The 20,602-nt window shown below is 40.9% G+C and overlaps 1 protein-coding gene and 1 long non-coding RNA gene across 5 annotated transcripts; one reads left to right on the top strand and one right to left on the bottom strand.

Moving 5' to 3' along the window:
* Positions 1-1,073: 1,073 nt before the first annotated feature.
* Positions 1,074-3,577, bottom strand: gal3st1b (galactose-3-O-sulfotransferase 1b). Of its 4 annotated transcripts, none has more exons than XM_030065539.1 (4): positions 3,503-3,577; positions 3,192-3,240; positions 2,428-2,533; positions 1,074-2,335 (listed from the first exon to the last, which is right to left on the bottom strand). In XM_030065539.1, the coding sequence occupies exons 1-4, from the start codon at positions 3,518-3,520 to the stop codon at positions 1,207-1,209; spliced, it is 1,302 nt and encodes a 433-aa protein (XP_029921399.1). In that variant the 5' UTR covers positions 3,521-3,577; the 3' UTR covers positions 1,074-1,206. The 4 variants fall into 4 exon arrangements, with proteins under 4 accessions (XP_029921399.1, XP_029921401.1, XP_029921398.1 ...); XM_030065541.1 differs by having other exon boundaries at positions 2,428-2,570; positions 3,503-3,515; XM_030065538.1 differs by lacking the exon at positions 3,503-3,577 and having other exon boundaries at positions 3,192-3,353.
* A 1,166-nt stretch (positions 3,578-4,743) lies between these two features.
* LOC115369420 (uncharacterized) lies at positions 4,744-5,503 on the top strand. The gene is made up of 3 exons (XR_003929162.1): positions 4,744-4,934; positions 5,131-5,201; positions 5,301-5,503. It is a non-coding gene; the product is annotated as an uncharacterized LOC115369420 (long non-coding RNA).
* The last annotated feature ends 15,099 nt before the right edge of the window (positions 5,504-20,602 follow it).

Raw genomic sequence — 20,602 nt, 5'->3', positions numbered from 1 at the left:
TACCCTCTCTATGATGGCCCTAAAATACTACTATGCATCAATTGTTCCACAACATCCTTCTCAATAAAAATGATACATACTCAGTTTAGCTTTAACTTTAACAAAACCATTACATAACTCATTGTGATGAGCATACCCACTATTATGTGAAGTCTGAAAGTATGGCAGCATGATACATCCCCTGCAGAGAGCATGTTGTGCTCTGGAGAAATTTAGGAAAAGATCAGAGTGAAATAAAACCAGGTGTATAGCAAAGCACCCTCCCTGCCATAACCTTGTGGCCAAGGTCAAACTTACAAATGCTTGTCTAAAATCCTGCACTGGCATAGGGAAATGTAGAGAGATTTACACCAGTGATGGAGCATCATCATCTTCAGGCATCATTTTGGGCTTTCTGTGCTTTTTCTCATTAGTGTGAACTGGATGTGTAGGATCTTGAAAATGAATTAATAATTAATTAATTAATTAATTAAGATTGTGTAAACACACTGGTTTCCACCAGACTCTGCTTTGTAAAGTATTAAAAGATGTGGAAAAAGTTTAGTAAGGAGCAAGAGCAAATCAGCAGTATTTCCACTTGGTGGCAGTGCAGCTTTGCAGCTGTTACAAGTTAAATAAATGCCAATATATCACTGATTGACCTTGATTAGGAACAAGCAGGTATGGAAAACGGACAACAGACAGATGGATATCACTGACTGAGAAGTAGTCTGAGGTGCCACCAGGTTGAAAGTCTCAGCCCATAGAGAGCATGACAACTATGGTTTTCTGCCACTACAAACAAAAGTGGACTTGACTAGAAGTACAGGATTGATATATATTTTTTAACATTTGGAACCTATAGAATCATGTTTTCAGCTAAATAATATAATTTAGAGCTAATTCACTCTTTAATAAGCATCAATCAAGATAAGAAATGCAAATGAACTCAAGTTACTGAACTGTCAAGTTATGCATCTACTAAAAGACATACCAAGCAGGAGACACAGGCCTGTAAAGTGGTGCTAAAATCCAACGCGAGACTGTGAAACAGATGCAATGTTGCTCTGCTATTTTTGTTTTTGTTTCCCACACTTATGCACACGCATACACAACCACACACACAATGTAGTATTAGAGTGTGCATTTACTCAGAAATGTTCCTTTAACTTCAGTAAAACTGAGAAAAGATTACAACTCAAAATACTCAATAGTAAGCCTCCATTTTTAGTAAATAGCATCTTTTAACCAGCCCCATAATCTTGTAAGCCACAGGTTTACCCCTAGCTCTGATAAGTATTGGATTTCAGGTGTGAGCATTTTTCGACAAAGTGTCCTGAATTTTGGGTCAATATCGTACCTCATGTTGTATCCCAGGATAGAGGATTCTCCAACCGGCTGCCAGGGCAACAGAGTTCTATCCTGAATCATCCTGGCTTCAACTGCCCCCCCACCCTCAATACAGATGGCCTTCATCTCAGCATTTCTCCTCCGCAGCTCATTTACTTCTTGTTTCATTCTGTTTTTTCCGTATGCCTCTACCCTGGCCCAGAAAGTAGAATTAAAATGCTGATAGAGTTTCCAGTCAGCCCCATTCCACTCCAAGGCTTTAGCTCTCAGCTCTGGAGTCAGATGAGACACAGAGGAGCCCTTGCGAGCGTTGAGCTTAAAAAACAGCAGGTCCTCCATGGTCCAGCAGAGTACGTGCTTAAGCAGGATAAGAGACTCCTCAAAATATTCTGCTATGAGAACCAGATGGAACTGTTGAGACAGTGTCTGAATAGCTCTCATAACACGGGGATCGTCCGCCTCAAGGTTATTGTCAAAACCAAAGTCAAAAAAGAGAAGGTTTTTGAGATAAAAGGAATTATAAGCCTCTGGGGTATAAAAGGTCCGAGGATTGTGCAAAAACTCTGCCAGCTTGTTGTCTCCACTGATCCTCCATGTGAGGGGAACCGCGCGGTGGTAATAATGGAAGGAAGACTCAAAGAGCTGCGCTGGGTCACGTAGGATGGTTATGTACACGGCATCTGGAGGCAGGAGCTTCGCTACCTCTTGAGCATCAAAGCGCATGTGGTTGCAGACGATGTTGAAACAGTCTCCAGGCTGGTAATCCTTCACCTGGGAGCACAGGAAGGGTGACGGGTAGAAAAAGTCATTGCGGCCATCAGGAAAGGCAAACTTCAGCTTGTGCTTTTCTCCAAATCGGAAGAGGATGTTGAGTATCGTGCTGCTGGCTGTTTTGTGGGTCTTCATAAACATGATGTTCATCTTGGGGGAACACTCCTCTGGGATAGTCAGATTCCTCTGCCATGATTTTGACATGCTCAGAGCACAGGAGGGTGCATGGGAGTACCTATGGATAAAGCATATAGGTGAATGAAGAGAGAAATTCAGATTTGCTTGGTGTATCTCAATAAAATAAATGCTTTCCTCCTAAATATTTACCTACTCTTCACTTGGGTTGGGTTAGATAAGCTGTACAGAACCAGCAAGATGCTGGTCAAGAAAGCCCAGAGCGCCAGCCCTCGTAGGTTCGACTGGGACTTCCTTCCTTTAAAGCCAAACATATTTAAAATTCAAAGGGCAACCTGAAGGACAAATTAAAGAAAAAAAAATGTGTCCAATGGTTATGGGTATTCTAATTTGAACAGTCAGGTTAGGTATCACATTACAGTTTTTTCACACAGGCCTGCCAGTCACCTCCCATGACCTAAAGGAAGACAGTAAAGTAACTACAGTGACGAAACAGCTCCAAAACAGGGAAGGTCAAACTTGAATATTTATAACATAATTTAAACTCCATTTGACAGTATATCACTACTGAGCAAAAGTGGTCAAATGAAGACTTTCAAACTGAGAAAGTGAATATCTGATAAGGAGGAAAACTGTCGATTAAGTCTTTCCTTCAGATGAACACAGAGCCCCCATGTTTGCATATTAAACATGTTGATGGTTCTAAAATTGCCAACTCAACAAACAGCAGAAATGAGGGGAGAAAAAAAAACATGGAAACAGCATTACAAGCTGACTTCAAGAGTTGCTTTCAAACTGTTTTTACGGCATAAACATCTGTTTCATAAGCTATAATTCAGCTATAACCTACATAAACTAATTCGATTTTTTACCAAATGTTTAGTCAAAAAAAATCAAAATTGCCCCAGTCTGAATTTGAGTGAATGTTGCATGTAAAAAGTGCGTCCTTTGCATACCTGCTTTAGTTTTTCCTCTTGCATTGACTGCGACAGGTGTCTCTGTAATCTTTACATGACATTTGTTGAAAGTATGTTTGCGTGTATCAGAGAAATCGTAATCTATGACATGAGACATTCAATTAATGTGTAAAGATATGAAAAACAAGCTCAAATTTAAGAACTTTGTACATCCTGCAAGGTTTTCCGGTTCACAGCACATTATTATCAAAATTGCCCCAGAGTAATAAATAAAAGTGGTAAATCAAAGCCAAATGCAAATTAGGAGGGAATAAATATAAAATATAAAACACGTAAGAATTTGGCTTTACCTGTAGAGACGACAGCATCAGTGGGGAGAGAGTGAAGACAGGTTTTCAGCAGAGTGAAAAGACGCTGCTGTTGTTCCGTAAGCTGTACACTCTGCCTGAGGTCACACCTCATTGGCTGTGAGACCTGAGAAAAGTCAGGTGCAAGCTCCCTCACCACAGTTTCTCCACCAGCTGATTTGTCAGTCAACAAGGCCTTTGGTGTCATGTTGACCCCTTAGACGCCAACAGCAAAAGGCCTTCAGTGATCAAAAACATCAGTCTGATGAGATGTAGCGTATGGTTACAATGTTGTTTTTAGACCCAAAATCCAAATATCCACACTGGTTGTTATCTTTATCTTATTACTTATTTCTTTGTCTTATGATTTTTTTTTTTTTTAGAACTTTTTTGTAGGTCTTGAAGTATGACGGTGTATTAGGGACATTATAGGGAGGCAAAAAATTGCACAGTTGAAGGAGGGGAGGTAATGTTCCATGAAAATAAGTTAAGAATTTATGAGAAAAACATGAAAATTCTGAGATTTTTAAAGTCACAAATGTGGGAGAAAAAAGTTTTTCTTCTTCTACTGTTGGATTTAGTAAGAAGGAAATCCTGGTGCTTTGAGCCCAGAATCACAATCTTCTCCTCAGCATCTGGACTTTGAAGAGACATTGCTGTGACTTGGGCCGATTCAGAAGAAAACTATACTGTGATTCTGGGCTAAAATCATCAGGATTTCCTTGTTCCTGAATCCCATGTCAAAGTAGAATTTGATGAGGTCATCAGCTGCAGGCCTGACACACAACAATAGAATAGAATAGAATAGAAGATACTTTATTCATCCCACAGGGAAATTCAGGTATCCAGCAGCTCAAAACATAACATATAATAATAAATAGATAAATATACACAGCAAAATCACTGGAGTTAAAATCCTGGTGTTAGACCATTTTAGAGTGAAGTGTTGAGGATGTGGTGTTGATTCTGATACAATGAACTCCGTGCTCGTGAGAAAACACATCAATGTGGACGTAACAGTACAGAGTTAACAGTATCCAACACCTGCGGGTGTGGTTTTCACACCCACAGAGCCGAGAGACTGCAGGTTTTCTTTCAAATAAATAAATAAAACCAAAAACTCCACCAGGTGATTTCACTGATTAGTCCCTGCTCTCTGCTTGAAGGTGAGGTAATCAGTGAAATCAGCTGCAGCCTCTCAGCTCTCCATGGAATATGGTTGCCCATCCCTGCTCTGTTGAGGATCAGAATGTTACTACGGTCTGATTCAATTTTCTACAATTTCTATGATTACTCGTGTCTTTTAATTCAAATCTTAAGATAACACTGACACACGTCACTCTTTTGCTTATGCAATTAATGTTGTCTATTTTAATTTGTAGCACTAGCAATCAGCAGGACCTTAAAAGCCCCAACATATGTTCTCAGCCTTCAGGTAAGTGAAGTTGGAGTGGAAATTTAAGGTTAAAAGTTTCTACAATGATGTCTGATTAATTGTTCAAATAAGAACATGAATGTAATCAATCAAAATTATTCTTCAATATATGTATGTATGTATGTACGTAAAAAGATTTTTTTTTAAAAATGACGGCTGAAGGACTGTCTAAAAAAAAATTGTAATTTTTCTGCAGGATCACGCTGAAGATTGCAAGATTGGAGATCAAATTACAAGCTGCTGATTATGAAGAATTCATTTCTGAAGGTAATTGTCCCGACTTGTATATGACTAACCAGTAATTTCACCTGAGTGGACTTTTTTCTGATTTAAACAAATAACCATGTGGTATTTTAACTCATTTAGTGAGTCCTTGTGGACAAGATTTATGTGAAAGATGATTCGGGAACCGAGGTGGATGAATCTGTGTTGAATTTGTTGAACATTTCCATGCCTTTCATGTTGCTGACATGGTGCATAATGTTTCAGTTGTTAGACCTGATGACCTGAGATGCTATAAACCCTTTGATATTCAAATGTCTTACAGTGCAGATTCTAACTGTTGTTGTGCCACACAGTTGCATTATTTAAGTTATGTAATTATTTTTCATCTGTAATTTTCCTTGTTAATGGAAAATAAATATTTTTGATACAGTCATTTTTGGAGTGATTATTTCATGTACATTTTAACTGTTAATACCAGTGGTCCATATGCTGTATCAGCAGCACAGTAAATACTAGTTAAGTATACATTTTACATCAGTGTTGCTGGTCATAACATAACTGGTCAATAACACAGTGTTGATTAAAATGAACTGGTGTTAATATTTTACACTTGGTTTGAAGCAACACTGCTGCAGTGCCAATTAATTAAAATGTATCTACATTGGTCACAGTTTTACAGTATCAGAGTGTGAAGTAACACCATTGGAGTGTTAGTTAATGTAAATTTATCCACATTGGAGTCCAAATGTTACACTGTAAGATTTTGCAGGAACACTACTGTAGTGTGAATTAATGTAAAGTTACCCATATTGGTGTCAACAGGTTACACTATAAGAGTTTGGAGTAACACTATTGTAGTGTGAATTAATGTACACTTATCTATATTGGTGTCAATACTGTACACTGTTAAAGTGTTTAAAGTAACACTGTTGTTGTTCTACTTCATTTAAATGGATCCATTTGGGTGTTAGTGTTTTACACCATCAGAGTTTAAGTAACACTGTGACAGTGTTAATAATCTCAACACTATTGAATGTGTTAATTTAACTCTGGACCAGTGGTTCCCATATAAACACTTGGTCAGTGTTCATTTTAACTCTGGGGGAGTTGAATTAGCGATTTCAAATTTGCTGTGTAAAAATACATAATAAAAGCAACATAGAAGCAGCACAATTATTGCTCAAGTCCAGTCCAGATGTGGATGTGGGGAGTTGGTGGTGGGGGTTTGGGAAGTGTTGAAGTGTGAAAGGCCTTAAGACAGGGGTCACCAATCATGTGCCATGGAGGGCCGAGAGGCTGCAGGTTTTCATTCCAACCAAGACCTCCACCAGGTGACTTCACTGATCACCTCACCTTGTATCAGAAAGGAGGAGCTAATCAGTGAAATCACCTGGTGGAGATCTTGGTTGGAAAGAAAACCTGCAGCCTCTCGGCCCTCCATGGCACATGATTGGTGATCCCTGCCTTAAGAGGTGTTAAAGAGCCTTATGGCTGTGGGGACAAAGGACCTTTTAAACTTCTCCGTCCTGCAGCGCAGTGATTTGAGCCGCTCACTGCGGTTGCTCCTCTGTCCAGCCCGGATGTTGTGGAGAGGATGGTTCACATTATCCCTTATTTCCTGCAGCCTCTTCAGCGTGTGCTCCTCCACCACAGTTGTCAGTCTGTCAAGTGACAGTGACGGTGCCTGCAGTATGTGGCTGATCCAATTGTGCAAAAAAAAAAAAAAAACCCAAACCAAAAAAAATTATAAGAAAACCTTTTTTTCACAAATTTGTGTCTTTATAATTTCCAAATTTTCAAGCTGTTTCTCTCTTAAATTTGTGAGTTTTTTCTCTCATAAATTTATGACTTTCATCTTGGAAATTCTGAGTTTTGTTCTTGGAATATCACCCTCCACTCCTCCAGCTCCATATTTTTTTTTCCTTCCTACAGTGGCGCAAAAATGCCATCAGTCAATTGCTCTTGCCAGGAAAACAACAGAATAACAAAAACATCTCCAAGAAAAGGTTTTCCCTCCACACAGACAAATCTGGGAATTTTTCATACATTAGTCTACAGTTGAATAGAGTTGTAATATATCTTGACAAATATTTGCATAGACCAAATATTGCATCACACAATGGCTCCCCAACCTCCTGTCAGCCTTCGGGCAACACCAGATAGAAACACTTTAAACAGACTGTGTATACACTAACGGTGCCTGTCAGTGCTTTCCAGGATGATCAGGATGTTCACAGAATATGAGGCCAGGTGAATGTTAGTTTCAAGAGTGTTAGCTTGGTAAGTGATAGTATTGCCAGTTTGTGACCAGCTGGTTACTACACTGTTACCAGTGATTGTCCAGGGTGTGTGAAGGTCCTTAAACAGTCTTTAAAGAAGACTGTAATGCTTTGGACAAAATAGCCTTTTTTTCTGACTTACCAAGGCTGAGACAAGATGTTCAATATCATTTTCACCTCAGTATGTCCAGTGGTTCAGTTCCTATCAGTAGCATTTCCCATTAGCTTAGCATAAAGACTTCAAGTCTATAGGAGTCGTTAGCCTGGCTAAATAAATGTGAAAAAATAAACCTTAGGAGACTGTCTTATTTACAGTGTATAATGTGGGTTTGAAATACATGTCCTGTAATTAAAAAACAAAAACAAAAACAAAAACAAAAACAAAACAAAACAAAACAAAACAAAACAAGGAGAGTGGTTTGAGGAGAAGTTCATTTGTGGTGGATCTTCCTCTACCTTCAGCCGTGTCCAGATCACTGCGATAGATGGAAGGATGAATGTGAAAATATTCAAGACTTGCATTTCAAATCCACATGATACACTGTGTAAATAAGACAGCTTCAGAGTTTATGATGTCTTAATTTTCACATAAACATGTTATCTAATTTCATTCATCCATCTTTTAATTTCTTTTTGCCAAAAAATTGTCAAACTCTTCTGCATGAAATTCAATTTGTCTGATATTCCAACACTCCTGAAGCTGAACCGAATACTTTGTTTATATTGACATGCTACGCTTAACCTGTTGGGAAAATGCAGATCATTCACTCTATACTGATTCTAATAGACTACATTTACATTCATATAAGAAACCAAAATTTTCACATTAGCACCTGAGGGGAGAAATCTACAAACATCCTTGGACTTACCTGTTCCAAGTTCTGTTGAAACAAAAAGTCCTGATTTGTTTTTGTTTTTTTGTTGTTGTTATTTTTGTTGTTGTTTTGTTTTGTTTTGTTTTTTCTCCAACCAGCAGCTTGAATCTGAGCTAATGGAGCCTGTTAGAATCATGTCATCAACAACCAAACATATTCCTACCTAAAACTGACCTCAGCACAAGACCATAATTTGACAATTAGACACCCTGTTCTTATGAGTATCTGTATGTGTGTGTGACAGAGAGAGAGAGCGAGAGGGAGAGAGAGAGAGAGCGAGAGAGTGAGAGAGAGTGAGAGAGAGAGAGGGCTTGTCAGTTACTCATGTTAGACACGATAGTCAGTCTCTCTCGCTCTTCCCCTTCCCCTCTCAGTCCCTCTGACTCAGGTATGGGAAGGGGGTAGCTGGCTCTTCAAAGGAACACAGACAGAGATAGGTTGAACCGGTTTATTGATTTATTCGGATCTCATGGAATTTGGATTTGGCCTTAAGTATAATGGTAAGAGTAATGCTCCACTTCACTTAGGGGGAGGAAGGAGACTAGTCTAATTAAGCCTGTCTGGTGCATAAATATTAAGACTGACTCGTAGTGAATTTAAGGTAAGAAAGTGAGCTACCTGTCCCCCTGGCTAAACCTGAAGTGAAGGCTTTGTTGTGATGGGAATGATCTGTGAAAACATCAGTCAGAACACACAAAGATATAGGTATACTGATGGTTTTGAACTCAAAACTATAGTTCTAAGCACACATTAGCAACAAAACACATGTTAATCAATGACGTTTTATTTACTTATTTATGTTACAGTGTCATCTGGGGGAAAACGTCAAAATTTGACCATTTCTAATGGTCCTCTGCTGCCTGCCTCAGGGATGTTACAGTAACAGCAGGAAAGCTGGTTTATCCCCATCAATAAGCTGGAGCGATCAGCTTTCATCTAGTAAAGGGCCGCTCTACCTGCACTCCAGATCAGGCAGGCTGAACTGGTGCCCCACGTTCAGTCACTGCTCCTGTAACACTTGCTTTGATAGCTTTGCTAACTGACCGTTTCACTACATTAAGTCCCAGAAAGCTCCACTTCTGGTCCAAAGGTTATAGGTGCTACAAGGCAGTGCAAAGAGGGGATATACAGAGTGCATAAAGTGCATAGAGGAAGGAGGAAAGCACAGAGGCAGATTTTTTTCATACAGTCTGTTGGGTGAGCAGGTTTTCCCTGAAGAGCTGGGTTTTTAGCCTTCTCTTAAAGGTTGAGAGGGACTCTCCGAATCAAATGGTTTTTGATTTGCAGTAAGGAGTTGCAGTGGTTGAGGTGTGTAATCACAAGCACCTGTACCAGGAGCTGTGCTGCATGTTCAGACAGGTATGGTCTGATTTTCCTGATCTTGCACAGGGCAAATTGGCATGCGCAAGCCATGGAGGCCACATGCTCCTTAAAGGTTAATTGGTCATCGTGACATCCAAGTTTCTGGCATCAGCATAAGAGTGGCAAATTGTAAATGTGTAAATTGAAAAGAGAAAGAGACCAAGCACTGATCCTTGAGGTACCCCTGTGGACAAGCAGTAGGAGTTAGACACCCCTCCATGACACTCTAAGGAATCTCCCTGAGACGTAGGACTCAAACCAGCAGATCCTGAGAACCCAAGCTCATCGGGTGCAGAGAGGAGCATCTGGTGGTTATCTGTGTCAAAGGCTAGGATGGAAAGTGGATAGGTGTTTCCACTTCACACAGGAGTGCAGTCTCAGTAGAGTTTCCACTTGTGAAGCTGGGCTGGTTTGGATCATGTAGGCTATCTTTAGCAAGAAATTCAGAGATTTGGTTGAAACAAGTGTTTTGGACAGATAGGACAGGAGTGAACTGGCCTGTAATTTTCGACCAGAGATGGATTGAGTGTAGGTTTCTTTAGTAGCAGGGTGACATGGGCCTGCTTAAAAGCTGTGGGGAACACAGGTGTTGTGAGTGAAGAGTTGATGATGTGCATAAGTGTGGGTGAAATGTCCTGCAGGAGGCTGGAGGGTATAGGGTCCAGTGTGCAGGTAGTAGGGCAAGAGTTGAATATAAGTGTGTGCTCCTCAGTGACATTGAAAAACAAGAGGAATGAAGGCCCTTTAGCTGGTAGTGGCATACTGAGTTGGTTAGGCTCAGAAAACTGATTACTGATCACAGAAATCTTATCAGTAAAGAAGGATGCAAAGTGGTCTGCAGTGAGCAGAGTTGATGGTGGTGGCAGCAGAGGGTTGAGGGAGGGAGGAGTTAAAGGCAGAAAATAATTTAAGGAGAAAATCACTAAACACCAAAGACACTGATTTTCTCCTGATAATAAGCAGTTTTAGCATTTTTCAGCTAGGAGGAAAATGCTGAGGGTCTGGTGAATACTGAGGTCAGTGGGACCTCTGAAGACACCAGTGAGCCATGGGTAAGGGGGGCAGTTTTGGATGAAAGTGAGCAGAGGCTGTTTAGAGAAGCAGTTAGAGAGGAACAGAGTGTGTCTTGGCATCAATGACATGGAGTGAGGAGAATTCATTATGAGGGGGCATGGTAGTGGAGACCTCAATGGAGAGCTGAGTCAGTGTGAGGGACTGGAGGTTTCATTTGAAGGAAACCTTTTGTAGTGGAGCATGGGGACATTCTGGTAGGTTAGCCATGAATTAAATAAAGAAGTGGACTGACAGAGGCAAGGGAGTGACAGTCAGATTTGCCGTGGAGCAGTTTTGAGTAAAAACTCAAGTGTATTGCTCGCTTTGTGTGTAGGAGCATTGGAGGCATTTGTGAGGTCAAATGAGGACAGAACTGAAAGCAAGTCAGCTGCCTGTGGTTTGTCAAGACGGATATTCATGTCCCCCATGACAATAAATAAAAGTGTATTATTCACTTTATTATTACTTAACATATTTGAGCATGCAATCCTTAGTTCATAACATGATATTTAACAGTCTAATTTTCTACTCTTTAAAATTTGATTAGGAGTTACTCAAGAACAGCCCACTGACAAATAGTTTACTGGCAGTTAGCTCCTCATTCCCTCCTCATTTGTAACTACTCAAACCACTCAAGATTTTGTGTACTTTATTGTGTTAAGTGGGACCAATTTCTAAAATAATTCAGTCACTGATTCTTGGGAATTTGGATAAAACAGGTTTTAATTTTGAAAAAAAAAAAAAAAAGTGTGTTAAATTACAAAATCTGAAGGTATATCATTATAGGCCAAGGTCTTGGCTGTTCATCAATGTACCAGTGCAACCTCCTCATTTTGCATTTTTTTCATAAAATAGGTTTTTCCAGTTATTAGGCTACTTTGTTTTTGTCAACACCGTCACCGTAATGTTTATTTGAAAAACATATTTTTTGTATTAAAGAGACTATTACTTTAATAACTCAACAGAACCAAAGAAACATATTGTATGTATATTCATTTAAAACCAATATAACTGCCTCTGACAGTGGTGACACTAATCTGATGGTGGTGACAGTCGCCTCATTAAATCATACATTTCCAAAATGTATACCACTCAAGTCAATGGCTTCTTGCTTAACAACTTTATTTAACTATTTGGTCCAAAAAATAAGAATCCTGAGCACTGTTATAAGCATTTTTCAGACTTCTGTCATCACCGTCACACAGAAAACCTGACGGTGGTGACGTCTGACGGTGGTGACAAAAACCTGCTCTTTCACATGATAAGCATGAGTTGTTCACATTAGCCAGCTTGTCTCCCCCCTGTTGCTACCTGCATCAGACCTCTTCTTAAAACGTATACATTTATTCCATAACCTAATTTAATATTTTTTATACAGAAGTGACGGTGTTGACAATTTATGGTTGTGACAGTAGCAGTGTCCAAAAATATGAGGAGATTTAAGAGAAAATAGCAAACTTCCAGGAGCCTGAGCGGTCTTGAAGCATGCAGTAGAGCTGACGGTTTGAAAAGGGCTCCTCAGGAATGTAATTGACCTTGTAGTTTTTTTATTATTATTTTTTAAATAAATATCTGACGGTGGTGACGAATATGTGGGACACATTTTGAGCAACCACAAAATAATAGTAAATATTGTTCAAAACCCATCGTTTGTAGTTTTTAATACATATTATGATGTACTCTTTCATGTGGTAAATATATTATTCAATGAAATTATTACTTTTTGTTGTTTTAATCAAGTTGAAATGATTATCTCCTATCCGAGGACAACTGGTTTTGTAGGGCATGGGCCAACATATAATCATTAAATTAATACAAATTAAAAATAAACCTATAAAAGAACCTTACAAATGTGCAAAGAACCCCCTGATTATGCCTTTGATTCTTTTTATTCATTAAAATGCTGTAAATTTCCAGCATTTTTTGCCCTTGGATTACAGAAGATGGCGCACGCTCTGCTGTGACAGCACTGACCTGTACTCTGTGTCCCCCGTGATTGACGTGTTTTAACGTGTTTGTGCATAGTCTATATGTTATCTGTGGGCCTAAATCAGACCGATCAGCAATGACAACGAACTACAAGGCGATTGCTGTCTGGCTCGCAATCCTATGGCTGGTCTGTGATAGCTTCGCACTCCAGCCCAACACTGGCAACCGGCTACTCACCTACAGTCGAGATGAACTCCTGCTACACCGGGCCTCGCTGTGGAGCAACACCAAGCCTGCCGTGGTTCTACCGCCGGAGCTTAAGCCGAGGAAGCACCGAGGAAGCCCACCCTTACTGCAAGCAGTAAGGGTGGGCTCAACCACATCCCCTGTACTCACCATCAACACCGGGGTGCCACAGGGATGTGTGTTGAGCCCTTTCCTGTACACTCTCTACACCAATGACTGCATCAGCACCTCACCCACCACATCATATCTCAAATACTCAGACGACACGGCCATTCTCGCACTCCTCTCAGATAACCAATCCATCCTGGACTATCACAACACAGTCGCCCATTTCACCAAGTGGTGCACGGACAACCATCTCCAAATCAACATCAATAAAACAAAGGAACTACTGTTCAGCCCCACCTCACCCCAGCACCCCACCATCATAAACACCCAAACAGTAGAGATAGTGGACACTTTCAAATATTTGGGAATAACTCTGGACAATAAACTCACCTTTGATCAGCACACCACGGACATTCAAAAAAGAAGCCAACAAAGATTGTCAGCCATCCGCAAACTCAAAGGACTGTATGTCGCACCCCACCTCCTGTTGTTACTTTACCAGAGCATCATTCAACCCATCCTCCTGTACTGTTCCACATGTTTCTTCACCATGCTTTCTGTCACCAATCGGGCCAAACTCACACGCATCACAAACACAGCTGCCAAAATCATTGGTCTCCCCACACCCAACCTTACAGAACTAAACAATAAGTCCATCTCCCGCCTAGCAAACACTATAGCACAGGACATTTCCCACCCACTGCACCAATTCATCACCCCACTACCCTCAGGGCGCAGGTACAGGACAATCAAGTTCAGGAGGGCTCGCCTCGGGAGAAGCTTAATCCCCGCAGCCATAGCTGCCCTGAACGGCAAGCCACGCTGATATGTCTGTCTACCACCGCTGTTGCTACTTATGCAATGTCAGGAATGTACTGTTATGTTGGTATTGTTATTGTTGTTGTACGTCTGTGACGTGAAATTCTCCTGTCATGTACAGTCAGTGAAGACGAATTTCCCGTCGGGGACCAATAAATCAAATCAATCAATCAATCAATCAATTTTTCTTAGTGGGACGTGATTTATCCAAATTCTCAAGAATCAGTGAGCATTGTCCTGCATGCCAGAAACTGTGAGTTCAGGCCTCCACTGATGCAAAAAGCACATTAAAATGCTACCTTTCTTTTCATCTTCCAATTCTCCACTTGTTGCTCAGAATTGCCTAAAATTGCCCGGCCCCGACCATTGCTGCACAGCAGCTATAATTGCCCTTTTTTCTGTTTGTTTGCAGCGACCGATGAGCACTGCCGCTGGCTGGTGAACAGGAAGCGGGTCAACTCCCCAGCTGTCACTTTGTCTCTGGTCAGGATGGACAACAGCAGTGAGGAGCTCATCTCGGTGGACGTGGTTCCTGCTCTGGAGGTAAAGAGTTAACCTGCCTGTTTAGAGGACTCCCTGAAGGTTTTCATTCAAGACACTTTACATAATAGGAGTATGGAGCAAGGTTATTATAGCTAACAAAAACTACAATTAAAATTAAAACTAGGTGTGAAAAAAACATAGAATTGATTGCAATAAAAAAAAGCTAACTGAAACAATATTGTGTGCTTACAAAACAAATAAACTAAAATAAAAATGTACGGCAAATGTCTTCAGTTTTAGTCTTTGTGAATTTGGTCAAATTTGGTCCAAAAAATAAAAAAAGAGAGAGTTGTTTTAGGAGAAGTTAGATGGTGTAGCTGTCACCGCTGAACACATTTATTCCTCCGCCAGTGATCGATACCGCAGAAGGTAGAGGAAGATCCACGACAAATGAACTTCTCCTAAAATTACCTTTTGTTATTTTTAATTCAATTCCAAGATGTATATTTCAATGATACACTGTGTAAATAAGACAGCTTCAGAGTGGCTGTAAGGTTTATTTTTTCACTTTGACAGAGGTAGGCTATTGACTCCCACTGACTTCAAGTCTTTATGCTAAGCTAACATGAAATGCTACCCATTAGAACAGGGGTGTCAAACTTGTGCCATGGAGGGCCAAGAGGCTGCAGGTTTTCATTCCAACCAACAACTCCACCAGGTGATTTCACTGATCACCCTACCTCCAAACAGAGAGGCGGGACTAATCAGTGAAAACACCTGGTGGAGTTGTTGGTTGGAATGAAAACCTGCAGCCTCTTGGCCCTCCATGGCACCAGTTTGACACCTGTGCATTAGAACCAAACTATTGGACGTGCAGAGGTGACAAATGTACCAAACATCTTGTCTCAGGCTGGGTATTTTTCTGGAATATTCGTTGAATGACCTAATTACATAACCCCTCTTGCACCGCCCGCAACGGCCCAAACGTGGACAACTGGCTCGGGAAGAAAAACCGACAACAAATCAAAAGTTTGCCCTGCTGCTTTGTGCCCAAGAGGATGAAGGGGAGGAAGCTGAGTGAGGCGGCCAAAGGTGAAAGTTGCCTTACCTGTAAATCTGTCGGTGTCTGTGGGCAGAAGTGAGATCTACAGAGCACAGAGAGAAAAACAAAAGACAAAAAACAAGTGGTACAGCTGCTGTCCAGTCTGCTCGGCTCAAAGTAAACTTAAAGGAACAGTTCAACCCAAAATTAAACTTCAGTCAATTCAGGCATTTGTTTGTTTGTTTGTTGACTGAACTATGGCCAAAAACACACAAAGAGTTCACATCAGCAGCTCCATAATGCAACACCCCGCTGTATATATGGTGTGTATAGCTGTACTTTACACTTTTACACTTATTTCTGTATATACTGTTGTCATATTATTGTAGGATTATTGCACATATTTGTACATAATTCACACACATTTTAACAAATTTCGAATGCACATATTTTTATATTTCTTATTTTTCCTTTTTTATTTCTCATCATTTCACTTATGCTTATATATACATATATATTTTTTTCTCTGGAGAATTTGCAGCTGACTTGCAGCAGCTGCGACTGACCCAGTTTTCTGAATCCGATTTAAACCTTTCTTAGCTTTGGCGCATGATATAATCACTTAAATAGGTAATGACATTACTATGAATACAAATAAATTATATAAATAAAACATACTGGAAAAAATATGTAAATAAAAATTTGTATTATTTTAATATAACGATTGAGGTCATGCAGCTTTCAGTATTGCATCAAATGGGAGCAGCTAAAACGTGAGCATGCAAAATAATGACCAGGGTGTGAAAAGAAAACTTCAGTAGGCGATAAGCTGGAGCTCCGTGGGCAAACTCAGCGTCTGTTTCATCTTCCTTCCAACTCTTGACTGACAGGAGCAGAAAAATGACTCAGGCCTCATTTTGGGATAAACTGTAGGAGGTTTTATTCCCTCTTGCAGCTGGCGTTAAACTTCCTGCATGTGTGTTTTAATATTGTCTAACTTCAGATTTTTCTCTTTTTGTGTCTCTGCCAGAGAGTTGGAGGATATCTTTCTCTCACATTGAGAAAAAAATCATCTTGTTTGATGGCAACGGTCATGTTGCGTGTATGACAGGTATAGTTAAATTCCCCCAAGTGTAACCCCTCAGCTGTCAATCAGGCCCATTCTCTCACACAGGAATAATTTGCCCCCCAAAAACATTTAGAGCTAATTCATTGTGCCATTTTAAATGTCCTTAAAATGTTGTGAAATGCCTCTAAAAATACTTTTGATGATCAAATTTCCTTTAATGATCTCTCATGTGTTTTCCTCTCCTACAGAGAGGTTTGATCGGTCAAGGAAAATCCTTTCACGCCATAATGCTCTCCGGGATCCTCAGTGATTGGACAGGCCACGGTTTGGCAAACAGCTGATTGGCCAGGGGGCGGAGCTTTATGTAGGATTAGGACACGTTTTCTATCCCGATCAGAGGTGAACCAGCTTTGTGATACAGAAAATCCGGAGTTGAGCCTGAAGTGATCTCGCAAACACCTTAATCCCGCTTCGTGATATATCATATATATAGGCCTCTGGTGGTGTGTATATGTTAGTGTGTGTGTGTGTGTGTGTGTGTGTGTGTGTGTGTGTGTGTGTGTGACGTGTGTGTGTGTGTGACGTGTGTGTGTGTGTGTGTGTGTGTGTGTGTGTGTGTGTGTGTGTGTGTGTGTGTGTCGGCGACACGCGCAGTGCCGGACAGGTTTGTGACGTCACAAAGAACACCGTCCCCGCGTTCCAACTCACAGGCCCAATCCCAATGTCCACACTCACACACTCACTGACTTTGAGGCGCGCTCCCGCTAAGTCCGTGAGGGCTTAGGGTTGTCCCATTGACAAATCATGAAGTGCGTGAGGGATCTCTCCCGGACTTTTTGAGCCCTTAATCCACCCTTTCCGTAAGTAGGCATCTCTGCAGACTTAGCGTAAGGAATTACCCATAGTTCATTGCATTGTGACGTATGACATGAATCCCCTGGGGAAACCAGAGGGCTGTACTACGAAGCAGGTTTGGTGGGTTAGCGAGGTATGTTGAGTCTAAAGCCAGGCTTTCCTGTATCACGAAGGTGGCTCTCTTTTAACTCGGCTAGATCACCATGGTAACTTATGCTAAACTCATAACCTGGTCCCGACCAGTTATGAGTTAAGTTTAACCCCGCCCGGCTATAAAAGCGGCGCTATCTCACCCAGGTGAAATCACAAAGTTTTTGTCCGGTGATTGGTGGCACATATGCGCAATGCAGGTCTACTATTAGTGGTGCACAGACTTCACGTTTGTTAGAAATATTCCGCTGTATCACAGACTTTGTTATAGTAGCCTACTTTTTTAAAGGAAACCCCTTATATGATAACGGTGACTGTCACGGCATCCGAAGGTGATGATTGGACGGGAGCAGCCCGTGGTGATTCAAACGCACTCCAAACGCCACTTATTCCCATTTAGAAAAAAAAGATTTAACAAAAAAGGAGCAAACAAACAACAGAAATGGCTCCATAATTCTAGTTAAACTTCAAATGTAACGAACAATTATCTGAAACTACTGACAAGTAGCTCTAAGCAGCGTAAATAGTGGTCAAAATTGTCATGTAACCATGGTAACCACCGCCTGCTCCGTCCGACACTGCTAGACTCACCCACACACACCTTCAGTCACCTGACTTAACCTCAGGCTTTATCTCCAATTCCTAGGCAACACTCCCATAAGGCTACTGAAGTTACATATTTCTAAACTAAAATTCATAATACTGAATGAATATTGCAGCAATTATTTAAAATGGCTATAACAGTGACAGAATCCCCAACCTTTGTGCTTCCTTTGAAATTAATTGCCAGCACTCCTCTCTCGCCTTATTTGCGGCCACAGTGTTGCTCTTAGCGTTAATTTTATTTTTGAAATGTTCATAGCTTTCCATGAGGACAAGCTGCTCCTCTTGCGTGAAATATGCAGCCCGTGAACGGTCCATTTTTCGCGGAAGTAGAATCATATGAGGCCAAAACGCCCCCTTTCCTGTGAACGCGCACAGAGCACAAAGCTGACAGCCGGACTGAACAAACCTTGATGAGAACCACCGTCGTGATACCACTTAACTTTGACTGGAGCTTTAGGTTTTGTTGAGCCTGATAGTGAACACAAAGCCTGGGGATGTTGAGCCTCCTTCGTAGTAGCTACAGCCTTCAGCTGGCGGCCGCTATAAGAGCGAAGTGAAACGAGCGAATTTGGAAACAATCCAATCCAATCCACTTTATTTATAAAGCACAATTTTAACAAACAAGGTTTGCAAACAAGTGCTGCACAACAAGATAAAACACCACAAGATAACACAATACACAATAGGATAACACGATAAAATAAGATCAAATAAAATAAGATTAAATAATAATAAAATAAAAGATAATATAAAATAATAAAATAAAAGAATAATACAATTATAATTTAAATAAAATAATGTAAAATGCACTGCTCGCACAGCATAAAAAAATAAAACATGCACACATAAAATCATAAATCCTACATGGTATCAAAAAAAACAAAAAAACAAAAAACAAAAACATGTCGGGTGCAATCAGCAGTGACTCCGCAAAAAAGAAGTTCTCATGTGAGTATAATATTTTATATAAGATGGCCTTCAGAAATGAAGGAAATAAGCAGATAGGCAATGCATATTTGTTTTTTTTTTTGTTTTTTTTTATCTCTTGGCAAGCTCATCAATGCCTTTTGTGGGAGTAGATAATTTTTTTAATGCTGTTTTTACGACTCCTCAAAAATACCAAGCAAACGTAAAAAAAAAAAAAAAAAAAAGTCCCAAAGCTGCAATTGTGAGAAACATGATGCATCGCTGTTGACAACCAAAGGGCTGTCCCATTCCCTTTTTATAGTACTTCAGCCCCTTGCAGCCTCACACACTCAGTCACTTCCCAGGTGCAGCTACTTCAGTCAGTGAGGGCTCAGGATGGGCTTAGGGAGGAGATTGAGATTCAGCCACATAGTTATACTTTTTACTTTTGGTATGTACTGCAGCTGCCCTTACAAAGTATGTAGTTTAGTATGAAATATGCATGCATATGCATACTACTGGGACACACTACATACATCGTCCCTGAAGTCCAACCCTCTTGCTCACTTCCGCCGCCGTCCGTAGCGCCACATTTGAATGTTGTTGTCAAATGCTGGTGCTGTTTCACACTGCACTGTCATCTGTCATATTGCTGATCTTCTGTCGTCCTGTCGTTTCTGCTGTCATTGAGCAAGGTTTGTGCGATATGTGTGTTTTGTTGTCATCCGTATGTGGGCGTGGCTTGTACACGCAACTCAGTCAGTGCAACGTGACGTCTGCTGCGCAAAAGATTGTGGGTCAGAATGGCCAGAGCAGCATGCTGAAATCCAGACTGCGAAATCTGACCGGATGTAGTAGAACATCCTGGTACTCTTGGCATACTGCATCTGCCATACTATGTATTGGGACATACTAAATCTTTTTTTTCCCTACTAAATAGTATGGTAGTATGAGTATTGGAACGCAGGGCTCATGTCGGCTGCACGTACAGGTCCGTGAGCAGCGGTGACGTCACCCGCTGTTAGATGTCAAACCCCAGAGAAAGTTCTGCTCTGTTTAAGGTTGAGAAATGCCTGGGAAAATGTATCTTCTGCGGACGCTACCGCACTATTTGATCAGTAAAATAGTTTCACTACATAAAAGCTATTTGGTTTAGAAAACAGCCACATTATGACCACGCTACGGACAAATGAAGTTAAACTAGTAATGTTGCTACTTGTAACACCGCTACTGCCCAACACTGCTCTCACACACACACACACACACACACACACACACACACACACACACACACACACACCACCAGAGTACAGTCTGTTACTTTTCCCATTTGACAGCGCTGTTTGTTGTTTTTGATGGTTTAATCGGACTTACACCTTCACCAAGCCTCTGGCTCGCGCATCTGATCTGTCCTGCCCACCTGTTTCAGACCTGCGCTCTGATTGGCTGAAGGGCAGCAACATCATTAACCCTTATTGACCTGAGTGACAGCAACTATGTCACAGCTTGTCATTTGCAAATATCATGTTGTTCGAACAGTGATGTCACAGCAGGTCTGTGATGTCACAGTCACAGCAGGTCACAGCTGTTGTGACATCACAGACACAGCAGGTCACAGCTGCTGTAACTGTTACAGTCACAACAGGCGTCACAGTGATGAT

The sequence above is a fragment of the Myripristis murdjan genome, chromosome 12 (genome assembly GCF_902150065.1).
Source record: "Myripristis murdjan chromosome 12, fMyrMur1.1, whole genome shotgun sequence".
Taxonomy (NCBI): domain Eukaryota; kingdom Metazoa; phylum Chordata; class Actinopteri; order Holocentriformes; family Holocentridae; genus Myripristis; species Myripristis murdjan.
This window is presented reverse-complemented; position numbering and strand designations above follow the sequence as displayed.